Raw genomic sequence first — 26,935 nt, 5'->3', positions numbered from 1 at the left:
CAGGATAAGATGAGCCAATAGGATCACTGTATACAGAGGAACGAGGACCAGCGTTCAGCGCCTTGTTCCCCGTGATAGAAACAAAACATACAGAAACAAAACTAAAACATAAATAAACTAAATAAAGAAACTGTTCAGTTCCACCTTCAGAGAGCTAGCTTAGGTTAAACAACACACATTATCTCCCCCTTATCCCTCCATATCTGTTAGACACACAGACACAGACACAGAGACACACACACAGACACACATACACACACACACACACACACACACACACACACACACACACACACACACACACACACACACACACACACACACACACACACACACAATCGTTTAGTGTTATCGATCAGAAGGATATTGCCCCCTCCAACTTAGCAACAATTAATGACCATCAATATTTATCTAGATATGAGAGGACATTCTTTGGGACACGTATTCACTCAACATTCCTTATGCTTTAACATGTTTTTGCCGTTATTCAACCTAATAAAACTGGTCAAGTCAGGAGGATACCTAACAGAAAGGTCCAGGATAAGATGAGCCAATAGGATCACTGTATACAGAGGAACGAGGACCAGCGTTCAGCGCCTTGTTCCCCGTGATAGAAACAAAACATACAGAAACAAAACTAAAACATAAATAAACTAAATAAAGAAACTGTTCAGTTCCACCTTCAGAGAGCTAGCTTAGGTTAAACAACACACATTATCTCCCCCTTATCTCTCCATATCTGTTAGACACACAGACACAGACACAGAGACACACACACACACACACACACACACACACACACACACACACACACACACACACACATACACACACACACACACACACACACACACACACACACACACACACACACACACACACATGAACACAGGCCACACACACACCTGTCCAGGCATTGTAAAGGCAAAAAATATCAATACAAATAATTAATTTGTTGCGTTTCCGTTGCTCAGGGGCTAAAGTTTGAGCAAAGCACTTTGGTGTGTGTGTGTGTGTGTGTATGTGTGTGTGTGTGTGTGTGTGTGTGTGTGTGTGTGTGTGTGTGTGTGTGTGTGTGTGTGTGTGTGTGTGTGTGTGTGTGTGTGTGTGTGTGTGTGTGTGCATAGGAGGAGGAAGGTGGAGAGGGTGGAGGACAGCTGAGGTTGGGGGTGTAGTTGACCCCGGCCGAGCACATGTTGTTGGGCTTCTTGGAGAGCACCATGGGGGCAAGCTTCTGAGGAGGAGGAGGAGGAGGAGGAGGGGGAGGAGGAGGGGGAGGAGGGGGAGGAGGAAGGGGAGGAGGAGGAGGAGGAGGAGGGGGAGGAGGAGGAGATAGGTAGAGGTATGAAGAGTGTGAGTGGAGGTGTTGAGAGGCGGGAGTGGTAGGATGAGGAAGGGGAGGAGAGAGGGTGGAGTTTGAGGAGGAAGGAGGAATGAAGAAAAAAGAAAGGATGAATAGATGGAGGGAGGAGGTGGTGAGGGAGGGAGGAGGAGGAAGAGGAAGAAGGAGAAGATAAGAGAGAGGAAGAAATAATACTTTGTCCTAGACCCTTGAATAACAACGCTATCCACAGATACGCTAATGAATACCTAATCACATGTCAGTGTAAACCTTATTTTTTTCACTTTTTAACTGAATCAACAAAGTTCTTTTTCGATCAAAGCGTCTGCTAAATGACTGAACAGCCGGTCTCCATGGTGACGGATGATGAAGTGTTGGCCCCTTTGGGTGCTGGGCCTCCGGTGCCTCCCTGCCGCCCCGGGCCCAGCTCCGCTTGGTCGCTGGTCGACGGCGGCGAGCTCGATGAGCGCGGTGAAGACGAAGGCCGGCGCGGCACGCGCTGATGAACCAGCCCATGGCCCAAGGTAGCAGACACCACCTTGGACGCCACCTTGGGCAGCGAGTTCCTGGCGCCGATGCTCAGCGTTATCACGGTGATCACCGTGGGGACGCCCAAACAAACAATCAAACAAACAAATAAATAAAATCAACACAGAATGAAGCAGGGTTTAGAGTTTGATTCTGTCTCTTTCTGTCCAGTTACCTCAGTGTGGGGCCCCGTCTAAAGCTAGGGCCCCACCACAGGCTGCTTTCAACCTGAAGCGATCACTAAACCATTGAGCAGTGCACATTAACCAGTGACGTGCACCGCTCAGCCAGTCTGCAGACTCACATGACAACCGTATTCTTTGGGGAACACAAATCTAGAGACGGAGGACAGACAGACGCAGTGTGCTGCTCGCCCTGCACTAGAGAGAGAGTGTTCTCCCACAATGTTTCAACCTCCTTTAGTTTTGTTTCATGTTTGTGTGTGTGTGTGTGTGTGTGTGTGTGTGTGTGTGTGTGTGTGTGTGTGTGTGTGTGTGTGTGTGTGTGTGTGTGTGTGTGTGTGTGTGTGTGTGTGCGTGCCTGTGTGTGTGTGAGCAATAAATGAGCTGCAGTTCTGGGGCAGAGACAACTGGCTATTCAGAGTACATTGAATAATTCCAGTGCAGTGACCCTAGTGGACCACACTAGCTGCCACATTGAAGAACTCTAGTCTCAGTGAATTATAACTTCTACCTCTAATCAGCCATCAGAGCATTAATCCATGCTCCTTAGATGACAGGTTAGGGTTCCACACCCACTCTTCTATCACGGTCTATGGACCCACTGAAGATACCTGGGCCACCCCCGGACCACCCTATAAAGCTCTAGTTCCCCCGCTGCAAGCCCCCCGAGCGTTACGTTGCTTTGATCGCCGTGTATGTTTGAATGGAGTTGAGTTTATTGTAGTGAGAAGTACCTGGAAGAAAATAGCATTTAGTGCGATGAGTAAAGTCGTCTATATTCGCTGTCCTTTTAGGGTACAACTGAACCATGGACCAGTGGAGCAAAGTAAATGTGCGCCGTCTTAAAAAAGGCTAAGTTAGAGCTAAAGCTCTACAAATATTTGCCCAAATAAATCTTAATATTGCTTCAGTAATTTGTAAACACGTGTAATGTGTATGCAAGACGTTAATTAACACAATCCTGGATGAACTAGAAAGGAGAGCAGAGAGAGGAGGAAGAGAAGAGAGAGGAAGGAGAGAGGAGATACTAAGGAGAGGACGAAGAGGAGAGATGACGAGACAAAGTCACGGTACTCACACACATGGGGGGAATCTCTACATGTAGTCACTGTGACCTTTGTGTTAGTGTGTTACACATGTTGGGTTGTTGTATCATGGTAGACATTAAGTAATTTATTGGCTCAACAGCTGCAAACGTGTGGAGATATTAGTAGTTTTTTATCCTTCTGATAACGTACCTGATCTATTGAATACACATTGTACTGAGATTGTACCTATTCCACTGAAAATGTAGCTATTCCCCTAAATACATATTGAACTGAGTTTGTACCTATTCCACTGAAAATGTACCTATTCCAGGGAATGCATACTGTACTGAGAATCTATCCATTCCACTGAATACATATTGTACTGAGAATGTACCAATTCCACTGAATACATATTGTAGTCAGAATGTACCTATTCTACTGAATACGTATTGTAATGAGATGTACCTATTCCACTTGTACCGACCCAGGCAGGTCTCTCGAGGCTCCGCCCATTTGTGCTGCTTGCCTGTTCTGTCCCCGCCCTTTCTTGTGCGCAGGTCTCAGGTGTGTGCAATGAACCCGCTGTTTGGCGAGGGTAGAAAAGGCCTACCGTGCCAACACCTAAGGGGCTCCTCTCCTCCGCTGTCTTTAGGCTTTGTTTGGTTGTTCTCATGACTGATCTGACGCCACACTTTTGGTTACATCGCATTGCACTGACTTACACCACATCCCATTACCTTTACCTTAGTTTCTGTTAAATCTTATGTAGTAAATCATTGTTATTCCTTAACCCTGCGTGTGGCCTCCCCGGTTTATGTTCATGCCAAAGCCAAGCAAGTTACACACTGAATACATATTATACTGAGAATGTACCAATTCCACTGAATACATATTGTACTCAAAATGTACCTATTCTACTGAATACGTATTGTAATGAGAACTATTCCACTGAATACAGATTGTACTGAGAACGTACCTATTCCACTGAATAAATATTGCACTGAGAATGTACCTCTTCCTCAGAAGATGTCCCCATTCTACTTAAAGTACATTTTTATTCATATCTTAAACATTTTACAAACATTGTTTTGTGTTGTCAAACATCATTCAAAATAATAAAAGAATATAAAAAAAAAAATTGAGAATGTTATCAAAATAAAAATTTCACGTTATCGACATACTTTCTTTCTTACATTAAAAATATAAAAAGCATTCATAGTCTTATCAATTATAATGGGTTATATTTTTTAGATTACAGAGTGTTAGTGGATTAATTTATTGATCTTTTAAATTAGAGTGAAAACTACAATATGAATATAGTTCTCTCAGATCTCACATAGTAGAGATTCTAATTCAGAAAACAACATCAGTTGTTTAGGTTGTTTGATTATTTTATTATCAAACAAAGGTCCTAGTCTGTTTGATTGACAGGTGAGATGATCAGGGGGGCAGAGTTATTACCTTTATAATCATAGAGACTTGGACAGAGGATTGGATAGAGAGGCTCACTAAAGGTGCAGCCAGTAGCAGAGTAGATATGAACCCTGGCTTCCACATCATAGAAGGAGACCAGACCCTCATCATAATCAACAAACACCCCTACCTTCTGGAGCTCAGCACTCAGAGGGAGACGGACATCAGGGTCATCACTAAATAACAACCCATCCTCTTCGTAGTAAACAGTCCAGTAACCCGTCTCAGGGGTCACTATAATGAAACTGTTTCTGTTGATGGACTCTCTGGCCACTCCTAAACCCCATCCAGTCTTGTCTTTAACCTGGACCTCAAAGTAAAATCTCCCTGAGGAGAAGCTCTGCCTCGTTAGAACACATAGTTGCTTCGTAAATCTCTTAGGGTTGTCCAGGAGTTTCCTCTCTACACATCCATCATGTACTTGTTTGCCATCCTCAGACAGGATGAGACGGGGTTGAGCTGTATCAGGATCCAGAGTCACATCTACTTCATACTGCTGGACCCTCTTCAGTTCAGCATCCTCACACAGCTTCTTGATCTCCATGTTAAGTATCTCCTCCAGCTGATCCAGGGATCTCCTCATGGTCCCTCCGTATGACGGAGGACAGACCTCCACCGTCGTCCAGTCCCTGGTGGGTGGAGGATTCTTCAGGGATCTGAAGGTCTGGAGGAAGTGGAGGTGGTCTTTAGTGTGTGAGAGCTGCTTCAGCTCTGAGCTTCTATTGGTCAGATCTTCTATTTCCTTCTCCAGCTCTTTGATGAGGTCTTCAGCTTGTTTCACTGTGGATTTCAGTCTCTCTTTCACCATTTGCTTGAGATCATCCTGCCACTTTTCAATGCAGCGCATCAGAGCAGTGATGTCTGCGTCTTTCTTGCTCATTTCTACTGTGTCTTTGATCTCCTTGAGCTTTATTTTTCTCTCCTGGATCATCTGCTGAACTTCCGCCTCTATCTTCTCCAGCTGGGACGTCTTCACTTGATATTCCTCCTTTAGAGGTACAACAGGATGGGACCTGTGGTCTGTCTCTGTGCAGAACTGACACACACACACCTGTTCAGTCTGGCAGAAGAGCTCCAGAAGTCGTTCGTGTTTCTTACACATCCTGTCTTCCAGACGGTCCATAGGCTCGGCCAGCCGATGTTTCTTCAAAATTGTGACTCTCTGATGTGGCTCCAGGTGGGTTTGGCAGAACGACATAAAACACTCCAGGCAGGACTTCACAGCCTTCAGCTTGGTCCCAGTACAGAAGTCACAGGGAACTGCTGCTGGTTCAACACAAGGCTGCTCTTTTGCTCGTAAGGACTTTCTAAACGGAGTAGCCATCTCTGATAAGAGGGTATTGACCTGTAGATCAGGTCTTACGTCAAAAGTCTTGTTGCAAACAGGACATTTGGACTGGACTTGTTCATCCCAGAACTTAGTAATACAGATTCTGCAGAAGTTGTGTCCACATGGTGTGGAAACTGGGCTGCTGAACACATCCAGACAGATGGTACATGAAAAGTTCTCCTCAGACCAGGAAGTGTTAGCAGAAGCCATTCCTAGACACAGATGACAAGGTTTATGTGTCGATCGTGTCCATTATTTGTTATTCCATAACGAGAAGAGAGGTTTTGAAAGTTGTTCTGTTTTACTCACCTTGTTGTTGTTTCAGTGTGTCAGACTATTTGTTTCAAAATGTGTTTTATTTTCCTCCTGAAAGAGAGAACTGCTTCCACGTCGGATGGATTTGGTTTCTGGGAATGTTAAGTTTTGTTTCCTGATCAATACGTACTCTCCTCTCCTCCCCTAACACCTGGCTCCTCCCCTAACAAATGGCTCCTCCCCTAACACCTGGCTCCGCCCCCACAGACACAGTTCAATGATGTTTCAATGTTTGGGCACATTCATTTGAATAAAAGTAGGCTACTTCAAATGCATTGATATGTGTTCAAATGTGTTCCATTTTTAAAAGACGAAACATAGACCGATAGCTGGTGCAAAACCAGAGACATTGTGGTGATTTAATGGTGATTTGCCACTGTAAATGTATAAAGAGCTATACAAAAACAATTTACTTGAATTTAATTTCCCCGATGCTGGTAATTTCTACATGATTCCTGTTAACCAGGTTATATGTGCTATTATGGTTCATTATTCAATATTGTGTTAATGCTGGTAGTTTTATAAGGCTCATCTCTAACCTCCTAAAAAAGCTGCATCATGTGACTCAGGGTAGGGCAGACGAACCAGACCAACAAGTTCACTTTTCAGAGACAACACAGTCAATCCCAGCGCAGAGACAGCTAAACAAATTTAAATTGTGATGTGGAATCACAGTTCCCTGTGACTTCTTACAACATTTCAGTCCATGGATTTCCTTCTATTCCTCAAATCAACTGAATGGAAGGAGTCTGTTTTCCCTCCTGGCAACTTAACCAAGCAGGCTGTCCTTTCTGAACCAATAAACCTGCAGAGAGAATATGAATATCCCATTTTAGACCATAGGGTTACAGTAATAAAGTAACTTGCAGTCAAGTTATAAAGTGAAACCAAACACGCTGTTGGAGCTGGTCCCAGCCCACTCTCAGGATGTAAAAAATGCATTCCGGCTGACTTCTGGGAAACTGTAGTTTTCCTCTGAGGGGCGGGGCTTGATTGGAGATCAGGTTTTCACCGTCTCTGGGGTGGAGCCAGAACATTTGATTGACTACTGATAATCTAGAACTGCCAGTAACATTTAAAACGAACAGTATCATGTGTTTAATAGAGGGCTATTTGAGAGCACATTTACAGACGATTTTTTAAATGTTATGCAGTTAAGTAGAGATTTTTACCAGGATAAATCCACATCACTACTATGTGACCCACTGAATCACCTTTCATCAAACAAACAACAAAAAACAAGAAAATACTTTTTGGGTACAATGGCTGTATGATTTCCTCATATAATGTATTTTATTTCACTGTTATACACACAAACACAGAACACACACACCCATACGCACACACACACACACACACACGCACACACACACACACACACACACACACACACACACACACACACACACACACACACACACACACACACACACACACACACACACACACACACACACACATACACACACACACACACACAACAACACCAACAAGTGGGCATGAGACCAAAGTCTCTATCTCTCTTTCTCTCTCTCTCTTTTTATAAACGGTTCATAAACAGTTTTAATAAACGGTGACTCAACGATTCCAGGAATACTTTGGGTGATTTTAATCTCTCGTCCTTGCTGGCTCGATCAGTAAAGCTTGGCAGTTGGTGCCGCGCCCTCAGAGAACCACAGAACGGCCCGTAGTTCAGGAAGGAACTGAATTCAGAAATGAATTCTGGACTTTTAATCGATAATTCAAGCAGACTCCTTTTCTACACCATTTATCGATCGGTTTCCATTATTTATATTCACTGACTCCCTCTCTAGGTGAAACACCTGCTGTTGCAGGCGTCACCTCTGACTGGCTGATAGGGTGACCCGTTCATCTGCTGGTTCAGGCATCACCTCTGATTGGCTGATAGGGTGACCGGGTCACCTGCTGTTGCAGACATCACCTCTGATTGGCTGATAGGGTGACCCGGTCCCCTGCTGATTAGGCTTTGATGCGACACACCTGTCCTCCTCTTATTGAAGCTGAACTGAAGGGCCGTTCACAGGGGTGCCGGCAGCCCTGCAGCCCCACAATGAACCAGGACTGTTGAGGGGCTCAGGGGACCCGCTTGGTTGGTTTGTTTAGACTCGTCGTCCAAAGGATCCCCAATGTCCTCCCTGAGCAGCCCAGACCTGGGCCTTCATCTCACTGGACGCTCTGGGTACAAACACCTGCTAATGGTCATATTTTGAGTAGTATATACTGTAATGCAATAATTTACAATGGGTTATATTTTATAATAGTCAGGGTTATTTTCTTAATGAAATCTTCAACTTATTTATATAGCACTTTTCATACACAAGGCAGACTCAATGTGCTTCACATATAAAAATGGTCATATAATAAATAAAAAAAATAGATAAGTAAAAGAAAACATAAGCAAAGAAATGAGTAAAATAGAAAGATAAAAAGGCATAGAAAATAAAGGCAAAGTTAAAAAATCTTTTTAGAAAGTGCAATGTATTTAAGATTTAGCAGAAAGCTAAAGCAAACATAAAAGTCTTCAGTCTTGTTTTAATGGTGCTCAGAGTTGGGGCAAGTCTTAAATTCTCAGGGAGTTTATTCCAGCTATTTGTTGCATAGTAACTAAATCCTGCTTTCCCATGTTTCGTGTTTACTCTGGGGATAATTAACAGATTGGTCTCAGAAGATCTTATTGGTCTAGAAGGCTTATGTAGTGGAAGCATATCAGTTAAATATTTTGGGCCTAAACCATGTAGGGATTTATAGGTTAGCAACATGATTTAAAAATCAATTCTCTGACCTACAGGAAGCAAATGTAACTATTTAAGAATTGGTTTAAAACGTACATTTTTTTGGTCTTTGTTAGAACTCTAGCAGCAGCATTCTGGACAAGCTGAAGCTTGCACCAGCCAGCCAGCAAGCCAACGCCATATACGCGCCTCATTCATTTAAGAGAGAGAGAGAGAGAGAGTAAGTAGAGGCTAGGGAAGGGCAAAAAGATTTCCCCCCCCCCCCCGTTGCTAATAAGTATTGGGTACGCCCGACAATTAAGGCTTTTTCACAGCCTGCCCTACCATAAGTGTACCCTTCTGCCCTCAGATTAGTATTCATGTTCAAACTTGAATGCACTTAAATGATTTAATCAATGTAGTAATTAAAACTTATGGTAAGGAAATATGTGAAAAACACACTAACGCACACACAGTAATATCTACATGATGAGAACTGGACTTTTATTTTGAAGTGTTAAAGTAGGCTACTTCATGTTTATACTTGTTGCAACCGTAGCAGCCAGCAGTAAGAAAGGCAGTTGGTCACTTGGTTTCTGTCTTCCCTTCTCACACTCATGAAAGCAATGGCTGTGCGTTTATAATGCAGTACTACTTTGTATGAATGAAGATGAATATGTGATGAAGATGTCTAGCACTCTAAAAATGTGATGTTCAGTTAACTAGATAGTGAGCTAATGTAAAGTGTGCGCCTACGTTAGATTAGCCTATTGTTACTATGAACGGGCTCACTTTTGGCAAGCAGTCCCAGTTATTATTTCTAGCTTTATAAAAATTCTGTTTATTAGCAACTTGTGCTGTAAGGGAAACTAAGTTTGGTGTTGTTTATGTTACAGTTTCACTCGTGGAATTCCACAATATAAAAGAGGAAATAAAGGGAGCAAGATGCTCTTATCCCGGCTCAAGTGTGCTATACCTGAGTTTGGCTTGCTGTTGAACTGCGATAACCCAGAGAGATACCTCTCCGCACCGCGCGGTGGAAACGAGGGGGAATAAAACGGAAACGAAAAAAAGTTTTCAGTCATGGTGCGAATTTCTGTAGCATTGGCCTATACGATGCAGTTCGACCATGTCCATGGTAGGTAAAACCATACTTCATTAAAGCATGCAATTTTGTTGCAGAACAAAATAAAAAATAAAACGTATAAAGTGCTTGCATGATATTGAAGCCTACGGCGATCGTTAGTTAACTTGTGTGGTGGTGCCTTGTCATTTGTTGTGCAATGGCAACGCGATTGCTATCTGCTATAGTACTCTCATTGGCTGAATCTTTGAGAACGTTTTAGTCTCAATCAATATAAGGTTGCGCGGAGATGGAGCTCGGTTCTTTAGTCTATTTTATTTACGTGACCATATTTTTGTTTTACGTTAAAAAAAAAAGAATCAAAGAATCTGTTCTCTTGTTTTGGGAATCTGTTCTTGTCGTTCATCTTCGGGATTCGGAAGTTGTGATCGAATCGTTCGCGACCAACCTATCCCTAGTAGAGGCCTACTCTAGGTTCAGAAGGCCGTTATCATCCATCCTTATGCTCGAGGAACGTATATATATATATATATATATATATATATACGACAATTCAAAACATTTACACAGCAAAAGTGTTATATCTCTATATTTATGTTATAAACACTGAAGTAAACCAGTCAACGGTGTGAATAGGAGTATGCCTCCGGCGTCCGACTTTTTCTGGGATTTTTTTGAAAAGTTGGCATTGTTTAAAGAACAATTGCACCCTCTGGTAGTTGAGCCATTGCCTCACCCAGCCTGAGAGTCCAATCAGTCTGACTCGTCCAGGTGAGGATGCCTCAACCACACATCAGCATAAAGCCCACGATATTGTACAGAAACCTGTTCCACTGAATAGTACAGAGAACGTACCTATTCATCTGAATACATATTTGACTGAGAATGTACTTCCACTGAATACATATTGTACTGAGAATATACATATTCCACTGAATATATATTGTACTGAGTATGTACCTATTTCACTGAATACATATTGTACTGAGAATGTATGTATTCCATTAATTAAATATTGTACTGAATACATATGTAGCTTTTCCACAGAAGATGTCCCCATTATACTTTCAATTTTTATTTTTATTTAAATCTCAAAGTTTAAAAACATTGTTTTGTGTTGTCAAACATGATTCAAAATAATAAAGGAATATATTTGGTTAAGACATTGAACCTTATTGTGTAGTCTTATCAGTTATAATGGGTAATATTGTTGATAGTACACAGTGTTAGCTTAATGTATTGGCCCTTGTTAAATGACAGTGAAAAGTACGATATCAATACAGTTCTCTAAGATTTCGCACAGTAGAGAGTGTAATTCAGGAAACAACATTAGTTGTTTTGGTTGTTTGATTATTTTATTATTAAACAAAGGTCCTAGTCTGTTTGATTGACAGGTGAGAGGATCAGGGGGGCAGAGTTTGTACCTTCTTTATGTAAACATGGAGAGAGGAATGGATAGAGAGGCTCACTGAAGGAGCAGCAAGTAGCAGAGTAGATATGAACCCTGGCTTCCACATCATAGAAGGAGACCAGACCCTCATCATAATCAACAAACACCCCCACCTTCTGGAGCTCAGCTCTCAGAGGGACACGGACAGAAGTGTTACAACCAAATACCAACCCACCATTGTTGAATTTAATAGTCCAGTAACCCCTCTCAGGGGACAATGTGATCTGACCTATTCTGTTGATGGACTCTCTGGCAACACCCAAATCCCATGCAGTCTTGTCTTTAACCTGGACCTCAAAGTAAAATCTACCTGAGGAGAAGCTCTGCCTCGTGAGAACACATACACACTGTGTAAATCTCTTAGGGTTGTCTGGGAGTTTCTTCACTACACCTCCATAATGTACTTGTTTCCCATCGTCAGACAGGATGAGATTGGGATGAGCTGTATCAGGATCCAGAGTCACATCTACTTCATACTGCTGGACCCTCTTCAGTTCAGCATCACGCAGCTTCTTCATCTCCATGTTCAGTGTCTCCTCCAGCTGATCCAGGGATCTCCTCAAGGTCCCTACGTATGACGGAGGACGGACCTCCACCGTCGTCCAGTCCCTGGTGGGTGGAGGATCCTTCAGGGATCTGAAGGCCTGGAGGAAGTGGAGGTGGTCATTAGTGTGTAAGAGCTGCTTCACCTCTAAGCTTCTATTGGTCAGATCTTCTATTTCCTGTTCCAGCTCTTTGATGAGGCCTTCAGCTTGTTTCTCTGTGGATTTCAGTCTCTCTTTAACCATTTTGTTGAGATCATCCTGGCACTTTTCAATGCAGCGCATCAAAGCGGCGAGGACCTGTACACCATCAGCTATCTCTCTGTCTGCGTCTGCTTTGCTGCGTTTGACTGTGTCTTTAATCTCCTGAATATGTCTTTGTCTCTCCTGGATCATCTGCTGAACTTCAGACTCTATCTTCCCCAGCTGGGCCGTCTTCACTTCATATTCCTCCTTTAGAGGTACAACAGGATGTGACTTATGGTCTGTCTCTGTGCAATACTGACACACACACACCTGTTCAGTCTGGCAGAAGAGCTCCAGAAGTCTGTCGTGTTTCTTACACATCCTGTCTCCCAGACGGTCCATAGGCTCGACCAGCCGATGTTTCTTCAGGACTGTGACTCTCTGATGTGGCTCCAGGTGGGTTTGGCAGAAAGACATGAAACACACAAGGCAGGACTTCACAGCCTTCAGCTGGGTCCCAGTACAGACGTCACAGGGAACTTCTCCTGGTTTAACATAAAGCTGCTCTTTTACCCGTACGGATGTTCGAAACTGACCGGCCAGCTCTGATAAGAGGGTATTGATCCGTAAATCAGGTCTTGTGTTGAAAAGAGGACATTTGTACTTGACTTGTTCATCCCAGAACTTAGTAATACAGGTTCTGCAGTAGTTGTGTCCACATGGTGTGGAAACTGGACTGTTGAACACATCCAGACAGATGGAACATGAAAAGATCACGTCAGACCCGGAAGTGTTAGCAGAGGCCATTCCTAGAAACAGACGACAAGGTTTAGCATTGAGCAATTCCATTATATGTCTAATTCCATAACGGTGAGAGAGGTTTTAACTTCTCTGAAAGTTGTGCTGTTTTTTCTTATCTTTTAGTGGCTTCTGTCTGTCAGATTCTTTTTTCCAACATGATTATTTTCTCCTGAAAGAGAGAACTGCTTCCTCGTCGGTTGCTTTGGTTTGTTTGAAACTTAAGTTTTGTTTCCTGAAGAAGACGTCTCCGCCTCTCCTCCCCTCACACCTAACTTCTCCCCTAACACTTGGCTCCTCCCCTTACACCTGGCTCCGCCCCCACAGACACAGTTCACAAACAGTTGAAGTTACACACTGTGGCTTTGGGTGGCTTTGATGCTTGCGCTGTAATACAAATACGTTGATGTGTTTTCAAATATGTTTGAAAACACAATATACAACAAAAAACAGACCAAAAGCCGGTGCAAAACCAGAGACATTGTGGTGATTTGCCACTTGAACTGGGATTAAGAGCTATCTAAAAACAATTGACTTAACTTTTCCTGAGGCTGGTATTTTTTCTCCACATTCTTTATAAAAGCAACCCTCTCTCTTTGTGCCCAGATTATATGTGCTATTATGGTTTGTGTTTTGATATTGAGTTAACACACTGGTAGTTATATGAGGCTTATCTCCCGGACTTTAAAGGTTGGGTAGGTGATTTGCGAAACGCCAGCAGATTTTGAAAATACACAACTCAAATGGTCCTACCCCCTCTCCTTCAACGCTGACTCTGACTCCACCCATTCCAAGTACCTGGACGCGCAATCATGCACGAGCGTGAACAGAGATGCGCGAGAGCGAGCCAGGCTAGCGTAGGTTTTCGTTTAACAACATGGCACTACATTCAGCTGTAAGTTGCACCCAGTACCGCGGGAAGTAGGAGTGCTGGGGGTGCTGCAACACCCCCTGTCCGAGGCCCTGTCTTATCACAGAAAACGATCATTTCTAAAAACTCCGGCCAAAGTGGAGATTTCTGAAAACGCCGGTTATGTGTTGTCGTGTCAACGGGGAGAAACGGGATTTTAGGTTCTGAAGCGTCACATTATGCACCAGGAAATGCTTAACGTCATGTGAGCGCCCGCTGTACCGTATTGGTCCGAATATAAACACAAACCCCATTGTAAGACGACCTATATTTGGAAAAAAGATTTGAAGACCAGATCCGTTTTTTATGAATAAATAAATTGTATTCATTGAAATAATATACGAAAATAAAAAGGCATCGAATAAAACACTGCATTGCCACTAAACAGTAGTGCAAATAGGCCGTACTGATGTGTACACCAAAGACTATTCCTGACACTCCTCTGCCCCGCTGTGTTCGCTCTGGCTGTGGTCGCTCCGAACTGTTTCGGCCCGTGGCAAAGCGAGTCATCCTCGCTGCTGTCCAAGGCATTTTGAGACGCAGCATTTATTTAATGCTCATATGACCTAGTGCTGAAAAAAGGTTATATGAAAAAGTGTGAGGGTAGCGGTGGTGCGCTAAACTTGTTCTGTGAGCAGCTGGATGTGAACGATCGATTTTCAACTGTCCGCGCATGCACTGGTGTAATTGAGCTGCGCTGCTATACATCTTTTTTTATCAATGTAACGAGTTGCGAGTCTAGTGCAGGCTGAGTTTTTTTTTTTCCCAGCACCCCCTGCTGAGAATACGTTCTCGCTGCAATGGTTGGACCAGATGTTATAAACATTAAACGGTCACATAAATCATTACTATTTTTAGAAAATGTATGTTTGTTTCATATAATTGTATTGGAAGTCCTGGTTTTCACTAGGGTTGCCGCGGTGTGGACATTTTCACACCGAGTAATACACTCGTCTCCACACCGGTATTACCGAGTATAAACGGTATAAACTTTGAAACTAGGTCAACCGCCACACAAGCATCGGTTTTTAGACCATTCTTGTCCTTCAGTTGCCGACAACGTTCGAAAGCAGCGCCTAGGATTATTCTTGATTTCAGTTTTTCTCTTTCAGCGTTTTTATTATCAATTACTCTCTGAAAAAGAGTTTTCCTTCTCTTTGCTGGTGGTGGTGGTGGTGGTGGGGATGGTGGCGTCTTGTCTGCCATGGAAATTGTCTTCTACTGCTAGGTCCAAATGTGGATTAACTAGTTCCAGTAGCTACCGCAGGATAACAACAAACAGGAGCTTGCTCTGGGTCACGAGCTCTGGGTCACGAGTACTGCACGAAGGGGTCGCGCGCGGGGCGCGGGGGAGGGGGAGTGCAGTACGACCGTTTGATTGACGTACTTACTGTCCAATGCAACTCGGTGGCAATGGAAATGATAGGCTGGAGTTTTTCGAGCCCTGCCCGTTCCACAGATGATTGACTTGTTTAATTTTCATGTCAGTACTTCTAACTCAGTTGCTGTAAGCGGGTTATGATAAGGATTTCAAGTAATTTTGCAAAAATGGCCAAAAAAGCAAATCACCTATACAACCTTTAACCTCATGAACGTATAAATGTGTGTGAGTACGAGTCCGCAGACTACTCTTACCAGAACGGATGATCAAAAGAAAGGAAGAGAACAAGATATTGATGGAAAGATTACATATATATACAGTATATATAAATATAGACACATAGATAGAGACCACGCTATGATAAAGTCGACCAATGACAATCCAGGTCTTCCAGCCACGTTACAGCTCAACGTTCAGACTCCCCGTGTCGTAACGGGACTTCAACCAAAGAACAACACCCCCTCATCCAACGACATGACAGCAGTTATAACCTAGTGGGTGCACACACACACACACACACACACACACACACACACACACACACACACACACACACACACACACACACACACACACACACACACACACACACACAACCTCTCCTGAGTGTAATCTTTCACCCAGGTCCCGCAGGTTTGCTTTTTGGGTTGTTCCTCCTCTGTTTTTTCTTTTGCTCGTGTTTAAGAGGGCGCACTCACACTAGGCCTTCTGCACCATGCCCGAGAACGTGCCCAAGTCTGTACACCTGTACCGTGCTCAAGTCTAGATCATTTGGCTAGTGTGAGCACACGAACCGTACTCAAGTAGGCCTACAGTTCAATCCGACTGCATCACCTTCTCTCACATGATCAGCAGCTCGCGGATTTCACTTTCGCCCCAGTTGGAACTGCTCATGATCATATCGCTGCGTTGCCCCCCGGAACCGCGGAGCCGTCGCATTTGGAAACCCAATAAACCGCCAATGTGTGCAGGGTCCGGGAGGATAAATTGGGGTTCTAGCTCAAACAGGCAATTTCGCTCGGGGAGTGTAAACGCGCTGACCGTGCCGCAAAAAATTAGTGCATTAAACGGCCTATTTGGCAGTGTGAAAACGCTCAGTGAGAGACGGCTGTATATGAGTAGAACGGCTCCAAATAAGCAACAAAGTCAGTAAAGTGTAAATTGTGTTCTCTGCGTTGTTCTACTAAGCAGCAGACGCTGGGTGATGAACATACGACGTGATGATGTAAAAGAGGCAACCATACTCAGGCCCAGTTGAGATTGCATAGTGTGAGCACAGGCCAGCGGCACAGCAGGGGGCATCGTAGGCTACTTGATTAGGTACAGGTGTCAAACGGACGGTACAGATGGCCTAGTGTGAGGGCGCCCTTATTAGAAGCTCCAATGGTCGACCAGCGACATCAACCTTTAAAAAATAGAGAACAACAGAACAGAAAAACAGAAAAACAGAAGACAGAAAGCTTCTCCTCCTCCCTCCCCCCTCGGTGCGGTGGTGGGAACCACTAAAGCACCACGTGGAGCCGTGTGGTTCGCTTCGGCAGTGCTGGGGAACCCTGAAATGAAAGACAGAGAGGCGGCCATATCTGACCTATGAGCACCGCGCGACAACCCCCCTTTACCGTAAAGTCGACACAACCGTGGATATTCACCGCCTTCTACCGGCGAACAACCACGCGATTGCACGTTTCTAAACGGCACCCGCTCTCAGTAGCCCACGTGTGGTAATTATAGACGTCATTAATTAATGAGTGGCACATGGCTGTAGTTTACACCTCAGTCATGCGATAAAATGCAACCCCCAAAAAAAGAGATTCATGTCTCCGAATATTTGATAAAAAGTTAAATTACCGTAAATGTACTAAAAGATAGTAGGATTATTGCCCACAACGAACGTTCTACCCCTCTCTGGCGATACCCGCTCGCGCCACTGCGTGTCGCTCATAACGCTGATTATAGGACTGCTGCTTGCATGCACCAGGGCACAGGTAGACTATAGAAAAGGCAAGTCAAACGGCTGTTTACACAAATTGAATGTTTATGCGAGACAATACTTAACACAATCCTGTGTGAGCTAGAAAGGAGAGCAGGGATAGGAGAGAGGAGGAAGAGAAGAGAGAGGAAGGAGAGAGGAGAAACTAAGATGAGAGGACGGAGAGGAGAGGAGAGTTGACAAGACAAAGTCTCGGTACTCACACACATGGGGGGAATCTTTACATGTAGTCGCTGTGACCTTTGTGTATATGTGGAACACATGTTGGGTCGTTGAATGTTGGAGATTAAGTCATTGATTGGCTCATCAGCTACAAAAGTGTGCCGTTATTATGGGATTTTAATCCTTCCTTGAATCCCATCATGTATAAAAGGTTTTTTAGGCAACACAGTTGTTTTTGTTTGATCCCACTGGTAACATACCTAATCTATTGAATAAACATCGTACTGAGTTTGTACCTATTCCACTGAAAATGTACCTATTCTACTAAATATATAGTGTACTGAGTTTGAACCTATTCCACTGAATATATATTGTACTGAGAATGTACCTATTCGACTTAATATATATTTTACTGAGACTGTGCCTATTCCACTGAATACATATTGTACAGAGAATGTATCTATTCCACTGAATACATATTGTACAGAGAATGTACCAATTCTACACTGGAAAAAGCCTTCTGTTGAACCAATTAAAAAAAACAAGGGCAATGGTTCACATCTATATTACATAACTTGAGCCAATGACAAATATATAGCTTGCCTCAAACAATATTTCCTATGTTCATAAAAACAAAATAATACAACTTGGCACCAAGTATAATTATATTCTTTGAATGAAGTTAATACATTTAAATCGTATGTTAAATCCTAAACAAAAAAATATTGATTCACTCCAACAATTGTTTCTCATTTAAGAAATATCTATCAGAAATAATTTGTTTTATCCAATCAAAAAGATTACAATTTAATCAAACAATTGTTTCTCATTTAAACATTACAGTTTTTTGTATACAACATCATCATTTTTTCCCGCTCGGCTCTCGCCGCTTCATGGCCTTGGGGCGCTTCTGTCTGGATTCGACATCACATCGCGACATCAGTCAGGGTTAGGTGCTTCGTCAAAGACACCTCGATACTCTACTTGGTGAAGCCGGGGATCGAACCAACAACCTTCAGGTTACCAGCCAACCCGCTCTACCACCTAGCTACTGCCGCCACACAATATACAATATATATTAACAATCTAAATGGCAGAGTTAGACCTACTCCAGACCTCCCTCCAGACACAGACAGACTGTCCTAGCTCACAGAACCAGTGAGTCATCGTCACTCTGGTCAAGGCTAGTGCTTTCACCTCAAAAAGTCGCCAAAAGTCACCAATAGCAGCTGAAAAAGAAGCTAGATTTGTCGCTTGTCGCTGTTTTGAAAAAAAGTCGCCAAAGGGGTCTGACAAGTAGCTAAATATAGCGACAAAATCGCTAAGTTGGCAACACTGCGGTTTGGTCCAGTAGTCGTAAGCGTCTTTGTATTTAATGCGCATGCGCATGCTTGTACGTAACCTTGAAATTGTACATTTGTCTTAACAAATATTTCTAAATTGAGCTCCTAATCAAATATAACAGTGCTTTAGGAAGAAAACAAAAAAAATGATTTGGATTGAATGACAAAAAGTATTAATCAGTTGAATACACAACCTTAAAATTTTACATTTGTCAAAATGGATATTTCTTGATTGAGCTCCTAATTAAAAATATCTATATTTCACAGTATTTTGAAATAAAAAAAAGTTATTTTAAAAATAAAACAAAAAATGTTTATTTGAATTGAATTACAAAATAATAATCAGATGAAGTACGGCTTAAAACCCTTTTTCCAGTGTATACTGAGTACCGACATTCTCATTGAAATATGCATTCATATTCCACTGAGAATGTAGCTATTCTACTGAATGCATACGTAATGAATACATATTGTACTGAGAATTTCACAGATATTGTCCCCATTCTACTTTTTTTTATTTTTATTTTTATACAAATCTGAAAAGTGTACAAACATTTGAATGTGCTGTTATACATTATTTGGAACAATAAACTGTTAAAATCTTTTTCCTAAAAATATATCGATTATTTGACAAAAATGGAAATTTCACATTTTCAACATTTTACTTTACTGCAACCTTTAACCATTTGACATCATTAAACATACATTGAACCAAAGGGTATTTTAATCATTATAACGGGTTACGTTATGTTTATTTTAGTTGCTTAATGAAATGCTCCTTGTCAGATGACAACAAACAGTATAATATAAATACAGTTCCCTCAGAACTCACAAAGCAGATTACACTTCATGAAACAACATAAATTGTTGTGGTTGTTTGATTATTTTGTTATCAAACAAAGGTCCTAGTCTGATTGATTGACAGGTGAGATGATCAGAGGGGCAGAGTTTGTACCTCCTTCATTTAAACCTGGAGATAGGAATGGATAGAGAGGCTCACTGAAGGTGCAGCCAGTAGCAGAGTAGAGATGAACCCTGGCGTCCACATCATAGAAGGAGACCAGACCATCATCATAATCAACAAACACCCCCACCTTCTGGAGCTCAGCTCTCAGAGGGAGACGGACAGCAGGGTTATCTTTAAATACCAACCCACCATTGTTGAATTTAATAGTCCAGTAACCCCTCTCAGGGGACGATATGATTTTACCTATTCTTTTGACGGACTCTCTGGCAACGCCTAAATCCCATCCAGTCTTGTCTTTAACCAGGACCTCAAAGTAAAATCTCCCTGAGGAGAAGCTCTGCCTCGTGAGAACATTTACACACAGTGTAAATCTCTTAGGGTTGTCAGGGAGTTCCTTCTCTTCATCTCCATCATGTACTTGTTTCCCATCCTCAGACAGGATGAGATTGGGATGGGCTGTATCAGGATCCAGAGTCACATCTACTTCATACTGCTGGACCCTCTTCAGTTCAGCATCACGCAGCTTCTTCATCTCCATGTTCAGTGTCTCCTCCAGCTGATCCAGGGATCTCCTCAAGGTCCCTACGTATGACGGAGGACGGACCTCCACCGTCGTCCAGTCCCTGGTGGGTGGAGGATCCTTCAGGGATCTGAAGGCCTGGAGGAAGTGGAGGTGGTCATTAGTGTGTAAGAGCTGCTTCACCTCTAAGCTTCTATTGGTCAGATCTTCTATTTCCTGTTCCAGCTCTTTGATGAGGCCTTCAGCTTGTTTCTCTGTGGATTTCAGTCTCTCTTTAACCATTTTGTTGAGATCATCCTGGCACTTTTCAATGCAGCGCATCAAAGCGGCGAGGGCCTGTACACCATCAGCTATGTCTGCGTCTGCTTTGCTGCGTTTAACTGTGTCTTTTATCCCCTGGATATTTTTTTTTCTCTCCTGGATTATCTGCTGAACTTCAGCCTCTATCTTCCTCAGCTGGGCCGTCTTCACTTCATATTCCTCCTTTAGAGGTACAACAGGATGGGACTTGTGGTCTGTCTCTATGCACAACTGACACACACACACCTGTTTGGTCTGGCAGAAGAGCTCTAGAAGTCGGTCGTGTTTCGTACACATCCTGTCTTCCAGACGGTCCATAGGCTCGACCAGCCGATGTTTCTTCAGGACTGTGACTCTCTGATGTGGCTCCAGGTGGGTTTGGCAGTAAGAGGTAAAACACACTAGGCAGGACTTCACAGCCTGCTTCTGGGTCCCAGTACAGAAGTCACAGAGAACTTCTGCTGGTTCAACACAAGGCTGCTCTTTTACTCGTACGGACGTTCCAAACCGATCAACCATCTCTGATAGGAGGGTGTTGACCCGTAAATCAGGTCTTGTGTTGAAAAGCTCGTTGCAAACAGGACATTTGTACTTGACTTGTCCATCCCAGTACTTTGTAATACAGGTTCTGCAGAAGTTGTGTCCACATGGTGTGGAGACTGGACTGTTGAACACATCCAGACAGATGGAACATGAAAAGTTCTCTTCGGACCAGTTGGCGTTGGCACAGGCCATTCCTAGACGAAAAAGTTTATGTATTGAGCAATACCATAATTTTTGTTATTCCATAACGTAAAAAGTGTTTTAAACTTATTTCAAAGTTGTGCTGCTTTACTCACCTTGTTGTTGTTTCTGTCTGCCCGACTATTTATTGCGTGTCATTTTTCTCCTGATAGAGAGAGAACTACTTACACGTCGGTGTGCTTTAGGTTTCGCTTCCTCAACATGACGTCCTCTCCCCTCCACACCCCTAACACCTGTCTCCGCCCCCACGCCACGTGAGTGCACTGCATTCATTCACCGTGTCGGCCTCTTCAAATGCGTTGATGTGTGAGCCAGTGCAGAGCGAGAAACATTGTGGTGATTTAGCGGTTGTTTGCAATTGTAACTGGTATCATCGGTGTAGATATAGGTTTCCGGGGCTTCCCCGAATACTTTAAATCCAACCCCCATCCGATTTTCGACGGAAACTATGACAAAGACCGCTGTTTATTGGCGCTAAACTAAGCGCGTTTTAAAGCACTTTGAGTGTGAGAAAAGCCCTATATAAATTGAATCTATTATTATTATTATTATTATTATTGTTATTATTAAACTGCTGTATGAACTCTCCACGATATGCACGCGCACAGTGCACACACGAGCAGCAGAGCTGAGAGCACTAGACAGAGAAACAGTCTGGGGTCTCATTTATAAAACTGTGCGTGGGATCGTTACTAAAAGTGTACGTACGCCCAAAAGCCAAGTTTTGCGTGCGCCAAAAATATTCAGATTTATAAAACCCTTCGTACGCACACCGTAGGCCTACGCAATCTTTGCTTTATAAATCACAGAGTGCCTAGAAGTGTGCGCAGCTGAATCAGCTTCACGTTCCGCCCTGTACACGCCCCTTTTTAACCATAAATGGTCAATGCAAATGACCTCATGAATGCGATCTGCATATATAACAGACTCAGATGCAAGTAGCCTATTATGTCTTGTCGGAAACAATGGCAGAAGTACTGAGAAAAGCAAAAAAGCGAAATTTCACGGAGGCTGAAGTGGAGACACTTGTGGGTGAGATGGAGGCCCGAAAAGTAGTTTTGTTAGGCGGTCACGGGATTGGGATCGCCAACAACAAAAAGCAGAGTGAGTGGCAACAAGTTGCTGCAGCAGTGAACTCTGTCAGTAGCACGGAGCGCACAGTCCCAGAATTAAAAAAGAAGTGGACTCGTCTGACATAAAGGTACATATTTTTATGTAGCCTACCAATAAATCGTTATGGTCCCTAAAGACCCTCTCCCTTCGAATCCTGCCATTTGCATGGTCCGCCAGAAGTGCCATATGGTGCAGCATTACCATGGCGCTCACCTCTGTATTTATAGGGTTACGGTAGACTGACCGAGAACACCTTGGATAATCAGTTTGTAATCACCCACGTAAAATGTTCTTGAACATAACCCCTTTTTAATGCCTGATTTGTCATGAAAAGCATCAAGAGTAACGGACAACGATTGTGATGAGGAGTGTGGCTTGGTTTTCCACACTTCCACACTGACATTTGATTATGTGTTTACAGTGTCACATAAAAATATTATGTTATTGACACATGTTGGACAGATGCTTTATTCCATGCAGTCGCGCCGTCAGTGGAGAGTATGGAGTGACGGGATTAAATATAGAGATTTATTTTTATTTCTATTCTAAGGAGATGTTTCTGGAGTTATAACTGAGAAATTACGCAGTTGACTTAAATTATTCTGATTACGTAGATTTAACGCATGATACGGGTTGAAATTAAATTTATGAAGGGCGATGATAAAACATAATTATTCTTCTCACTCTACAATTCTTCAGTCTAAGTATTGCCCCCCTCCCCCCCTTAGCAACACTATAATGACAATCAATATTTATCTAGATATGAGAGGACATTCTTTGGGACACATATTCACTCAACATTCCTTATTCTTTAACAAGTTTTTGCCTTCATTCAACCTAATAAAACAGGTCAAGTCAGGAGGATACCTAAAAGAAAGTTACAGGATAAGATGAAACAATAGAATCACTGTATACAGCGGAATGAGGACCAGCGTTCAGCGCCTTGTTTCCCGTGATAGAAACAAAACACACAACACAGTGTGTGTGTGTGTGTGTGTGTGTGTGTGTGTGTGTGTGTGTGTGTGTGTGTGTGTGTGTGTGTGTGTGTGTGTGTGTGTGTGTGTGTGTGTGTGTGTGTGTGTGTAACATATATAGAGAGATGAGGGTAGTTTGACCAAAGCTAGCTCCCTAAATGTGGAATTGAACGGATTCTTTATTTAGTGCATGTTTTAGTTTTCTTTCTGTATGCTTTGTTTCTATCATGGGGAACAAGGCGCTGAACGCAGGTCCTCGTCCCTCTGTAGGCTATAAAGTGATTGGCTCATCTTATCCTCGACCTTTCTCAAAAACTTGACTCATTTGATCAAGTTGAACAAAGGCAAAAATATGTCGAACAATAAGGAATATTGATTGAATACGTGTCCCAAAGTGTGTGCGTGTGCGCGCGCGTGTGTGCATGAGAAATACTTTTACCAGCAGGGGGTGCACTAGTACGTCAAACGGGCAAATTCTCCAAGAGCAAAAGGAAATCCCCCACTGACCAGACTGTATCGCTGTTTACTGCTCTCTCAGTTCTGCTGATCGTGTGTGCACTGTGCGCGTGCACATCGGGGAAAGTTCCTAGAGCAGCGTAGCGCCAATAAACAGCTCTTTTCATTGCTCTCTGTCCGTTTCTGTTGAAAATCGGATCGGGGTAGAATAGAAAGTATTCGGGGAAGCCCCGGATACCCGGATAGATCAACACCGGTTAATCGCGGTTGCAGTCGCAAATCCCCACTAAATCCCCCAAATGTCTCTCGTTTTGCACCGGCTCTCTTAAGTCCAGAGAGAAGAGAACACACATCAACGCATTTGAAGAGGCCGACACAATGCATTAATGCAGTACAGCCATGTGCCGTGGGGTCGGAGCTACGTATTAGGGGAGGAGCCAGGAGTTAGGCGAGGAGAGGAGAGGACGTCATGTTGGAGAAACGAAACCTAAGATTCATAGAAACCAAAGCAACCGACGCAGCTGTTCTCTCGTTCAGGAGAAAATAAATCGCATTTTGGAGAAAATAGTCAGACAGAAAGAAACAGCCACAAGGTGAGCAAAGCAGCACAACTTTGAGAAAGTAGAAACCACTTTTGCCGTTATGAAATTTAAAAAATAATGGGATTGCTCCTAAATGTTGTCGTCTGTGTCTAGGAATGGCCTCTGCTAACACTTCCTGGTCTGAGGAGAACTTTTCATGTCCCATCTGTCTGGATGTGTTCAGCTATCCAGTAACCACACCATGTGGACACAACTTCTGCAGAACCTGTATTACAAAGTTCTGGGATGAACAAGTCCAGTTCAAATGTCCTGTTTGCAACGAGCTTTTCCACACAAAACCTGATTTACGTGTCAATATCCTTGTATCAGAGATGGCAGCTCAGTTTAGAACGTCCGTACGAGTAAAAGAGCAGCCTTGTGTTCTACCAGCAGAAGTTCCCTGTGACGTCTGTACTGGGACCCAGCTGAAGGCTGTGAAGTCCTGCCTAGAGTGTTTTATGTCGTTCTGCCAAACCCACCTGGAGCCACATCAGAGAGTCACAGTCTTGAAGAAACATCGGCTGGTCGAGCCTATGGACCGTCTGGAAGACAGGATGTGTAAGATACACAACCGACTTCTGGAGCTCTTCTGCCAGACTGAACAGGTGTGTGTGTGTCAGTTCTGCACATTGACAGACCACAAGTCCCATCCTATTGTACCTCTAAAGGAGGAATATGAAGTGAAGACGGCCCAGCTGGGGAAGATAGAGGCTGAAGTTCAGCAGATGATCCAGGAGAGACAAAATAAAATTCAGGAGATTAAAGACACAGTTAAACGCAGCAAAGCAGATGCAGACAGAGAGATAGCTGATGGTGTGCAGGTCTTCACCGCTGTGATGCGCTGCATTGAAAAGTGCCAGGAGGATCTCAACCAAATGGTTGAAGAGAGACTGAAATCCACAGAGGAACAAGCTGAAGACCTCATCAAAGCGATGGAGCAGGAGATAGAAGATCTGACCAATAGAAGCTCAGAGGTGAAGCAACTCTCACACACTAAAGACCACCTCCACCTCCTCCAGGCCTTCAGATCCCTGAAGACTCCTCCACCCACCAGGGACTGGACGACAGTGGAGGTCCGTCCTCCGACATACGTAGGGACCTTGAGGAGATCCCTGGATCAGCTGGAGGAGACACTGAACATGGAGATGAAGAAGCTGCGTGATGCTGAACTGAAGAGGGTCCAGCAGTATGAAGTAGATTTGACTCTGGATCCTGATACAGCTCATCCCAATCTCATCCTGTCTGAGGATGGGAAACAAGTACATCATGGAGATGTAGTGAAGAAACTCCCAGACAACCCTAAGAGATTTACAGTGCATATATTTGTTCTCACGAGGCAGAGCTTCTCCTCAGGGAGATTTTATTTTGAGGTCCAGGTTAAAGACAAGAATGGATGGTGTTTAGGAGTGGCCAGAGAGTCCATCAACAGAATAGGTAAGATTATAGAGACCCCTGAGACGGGTTACTGGAATATTTTTTACAACAAGGATGGGTTTGTATTTAGAGATAACCCTGTTGTCTGTCTCGCTCTGAGAGCTGAGCTCCAGAAGGTGGGGGTGTTTGTTGATTATGATGAGGGTCTGGTCTCCTTCTATGATGTGGAAGCCAGGGTTCATATCTACTCTGCTACTGGCTGCACATTTAGTGAGCCTCTCTATCCAATCCTCTGCCCACTCCGCCATGATTATGAAGGTATCAACTCCGCCCCCCTGATCATCTCACCTGTCAATCAAACCGACTAGGACATTTGTTTAAAAATAAAATGCACAAACCACAAAAATAACTAACTTTTCTTAAATTAGAATCTGTACTATGTAAGATCTGAGAGAACTGTTTTAGTGTTGATCCGCTGTCCTTTAGCAAGGATAAATTCACTATGGAAATAACCCTGACAGTTATAAAATATAACCCTTGATACAAGTTTAGATTACATATACTATATTGATCATTGTCTGATTGACAGAATGTTTTCATGCAACAACAGTAGAACATTATGAATGATAACATAATCAAATGTTTGTACACTTTCTATTTCAATAAAATTGTTCAATAAGTAAAATGGATTAATTTTCTGTGGAATAGCTACATTCTTACCCTCCCTCACTCTCTCCCCCCCCTCCTTCCCTCATTCTCTCTCCCTCCTCTCACTCTCCGTTTCTCTTTTCTCTCCTCACCTCACTCTCCCTTTCTCCCCCTCTCTCGCTTTATCCTCCCCTCTCTCAGCCCCTCCCTCTCTCTCTCTCCCACCTTCTCTCTCTACCTTCTCTCTCTCTCCCACCTCCTCTCTCTCCCTCCCTCTCTCCTACAGTGAAGCTGACTGTCACCAATATCTCTGTGTCTTCCAATCTAAATGTTTAGTTGATGTTCATATCTCTATAAATGTAATGATATAAAATTGCAAATGATTACAGCGACTAGAAAATGTTGAATTTGAAGTTTAAGTTTAGCTGAAAATCCAGTTTTTTAAACAAAAAGTTTGTATTCATGTATACCACATTATGAAT

At 43.2% G+C, this 26,935-nt stretch overlaps 4 protein-coding genes across 4 annotated transcripts; 1 reads left to right on the top strand and 3 right to left on the bottom strand.

Moving 5' to 3' along the window:
- Positions 1-4,149: 4,149 nt before the first annotated feature.
- Positions 4,150-5,647, bottom strand: LOC115542365 (E3 ubiquitin-protein ligase TRIM39-like). The gene has a single exon (XM_030354618.1). The coding sequence runs from the start codon at positions 5,482-5,484 to the stop codon at positions 4,492-4,494; it is 993 nt and encodes a 330-aa protein (XP_030210478.1). The 5' UTR covers positions 5,485-5,647; the 3' UTR covers positions 4,150-4,491.
- A 5,429-nt stretch (positions 5,648-11,076) lies between these two features.
- LOC115542352 (E3 ubiquitin-protein ligase TRIM39-like) lies at positions 11,077-12,999 on the bottom strand. The gene is made up of 2 exons (XM_030354606.1): positions 12,711-12,999; positions 11,077-12,245 (listed from the first exon to the last, which is right to left on the bottom strand). The coding sequence occupies exons 1-2, from the start codon at positions 12,997-12,999 to the stop codon at positions 11,389-11,391; spliced, it is 1,146 nt and encodes a 381-aa protein (XP_030210466.1). The 3' UTR covers positions 11,077-11,388.
- Positions 13,000-19,313: 6,314 nt separating this feature from the next.
- On the bottom strand, positions 19,314-22,009 carry LOC115542322 (nuclear factor 7, brain-like). The gene is made up of 2 exons (XM_030354569.1): positions 21,403-22,009; positions 19,314-21,300 (listed from the first exon to the last, which is right to left on the bottom strand). Exon 2 carries the CDS (start codon positions 21,296-21,298, stop codon positions 19,682-19,684), a length of 1,617 nt encoding a protein of 538 aa, XP_030210429.1. The 5' UTR covers positions 21,299-21,300; positions 21,403-22,009; the 3' UTR covers positions 19,314-19,681.
- Positions 22,010-23,838: 1,829 nt separating this feature from the next.
- Positions 23,839-26,494, top strand: LOC115542307 (E3 ubiquitin-protein ligase TRIM39-like). The gene is made up of 2 exons (XM_030354555.1): positions 23,839-24,443; positions 24,546-26,494. Exon 2 carries the CDS (start codon positions 24,548-24,550, stop codon positions 26,171-26,173), a length of 1,626 nt encoding a protein of 541 aa, XP_030210415.1. The 5' UTR covers positions 23,839-24,443; positions 24,546-24,547; the 3' UTR covers positions 26,174-26,494.
- The last annotated feature ends 441 nt before the right edge of the window (positions 26,495-26,935 follow it).

Source organism: Gadus morhua, chromosome 4, assembly GCF_902167405.1.
Source record: "Gadus morhua chromosome 4, gadMor3.0, whole genome shotgun sequence".
NCBI lineage: Eukaryota > Metazoa > Chordata > Actinopteri > Gadiformes > Gadidae > Gadus > Gadus morhua.
The sequence above is the reverse complement of the archived record's forward strand: the minus strand, read 5'-3'. Positions and strand labels throughout refer to the sequence as shown.

Bases quoted from the DNA above. Each gene is read 5' to 3' on its own strand.
- LOC115542352 (XM_030354606.1), bottom strand. From the start codon at position 12,999: ATGGCCTCTGCTAACACTTCCGGGTCTGACGTGATCTTTTCATGTTCC. The intron at 12,246-12,710 runs GGACCCAGCTGA...ACAAAATGGTTA, and splicing joins TCCCTGTGACGTCTGTACTG to AAGAGAGACTGAAATCCACA.
- LOC115542322 (XM_030354569.1), bottom strand. From the start codon at position 21,298: ATGGCCTGTGCCAACGCCAACTGGTCCGAAGAGAACTTTTCATGTTCC.
- LOC115542365 (XM_030354618.1), bottom strand. From the start codon at position 5,484: ATGATCCAGGAGAGAAAAATAAAGCTCAAGGAGATCAAAGACACAGTA.
- LOC115542307 (XM_030354555.1), top strand. From the start codon at position 24,548: ATGGCCTCTGCTAACACTTCCTGGTCTGAGGAGAACTTTTCATGTCCC.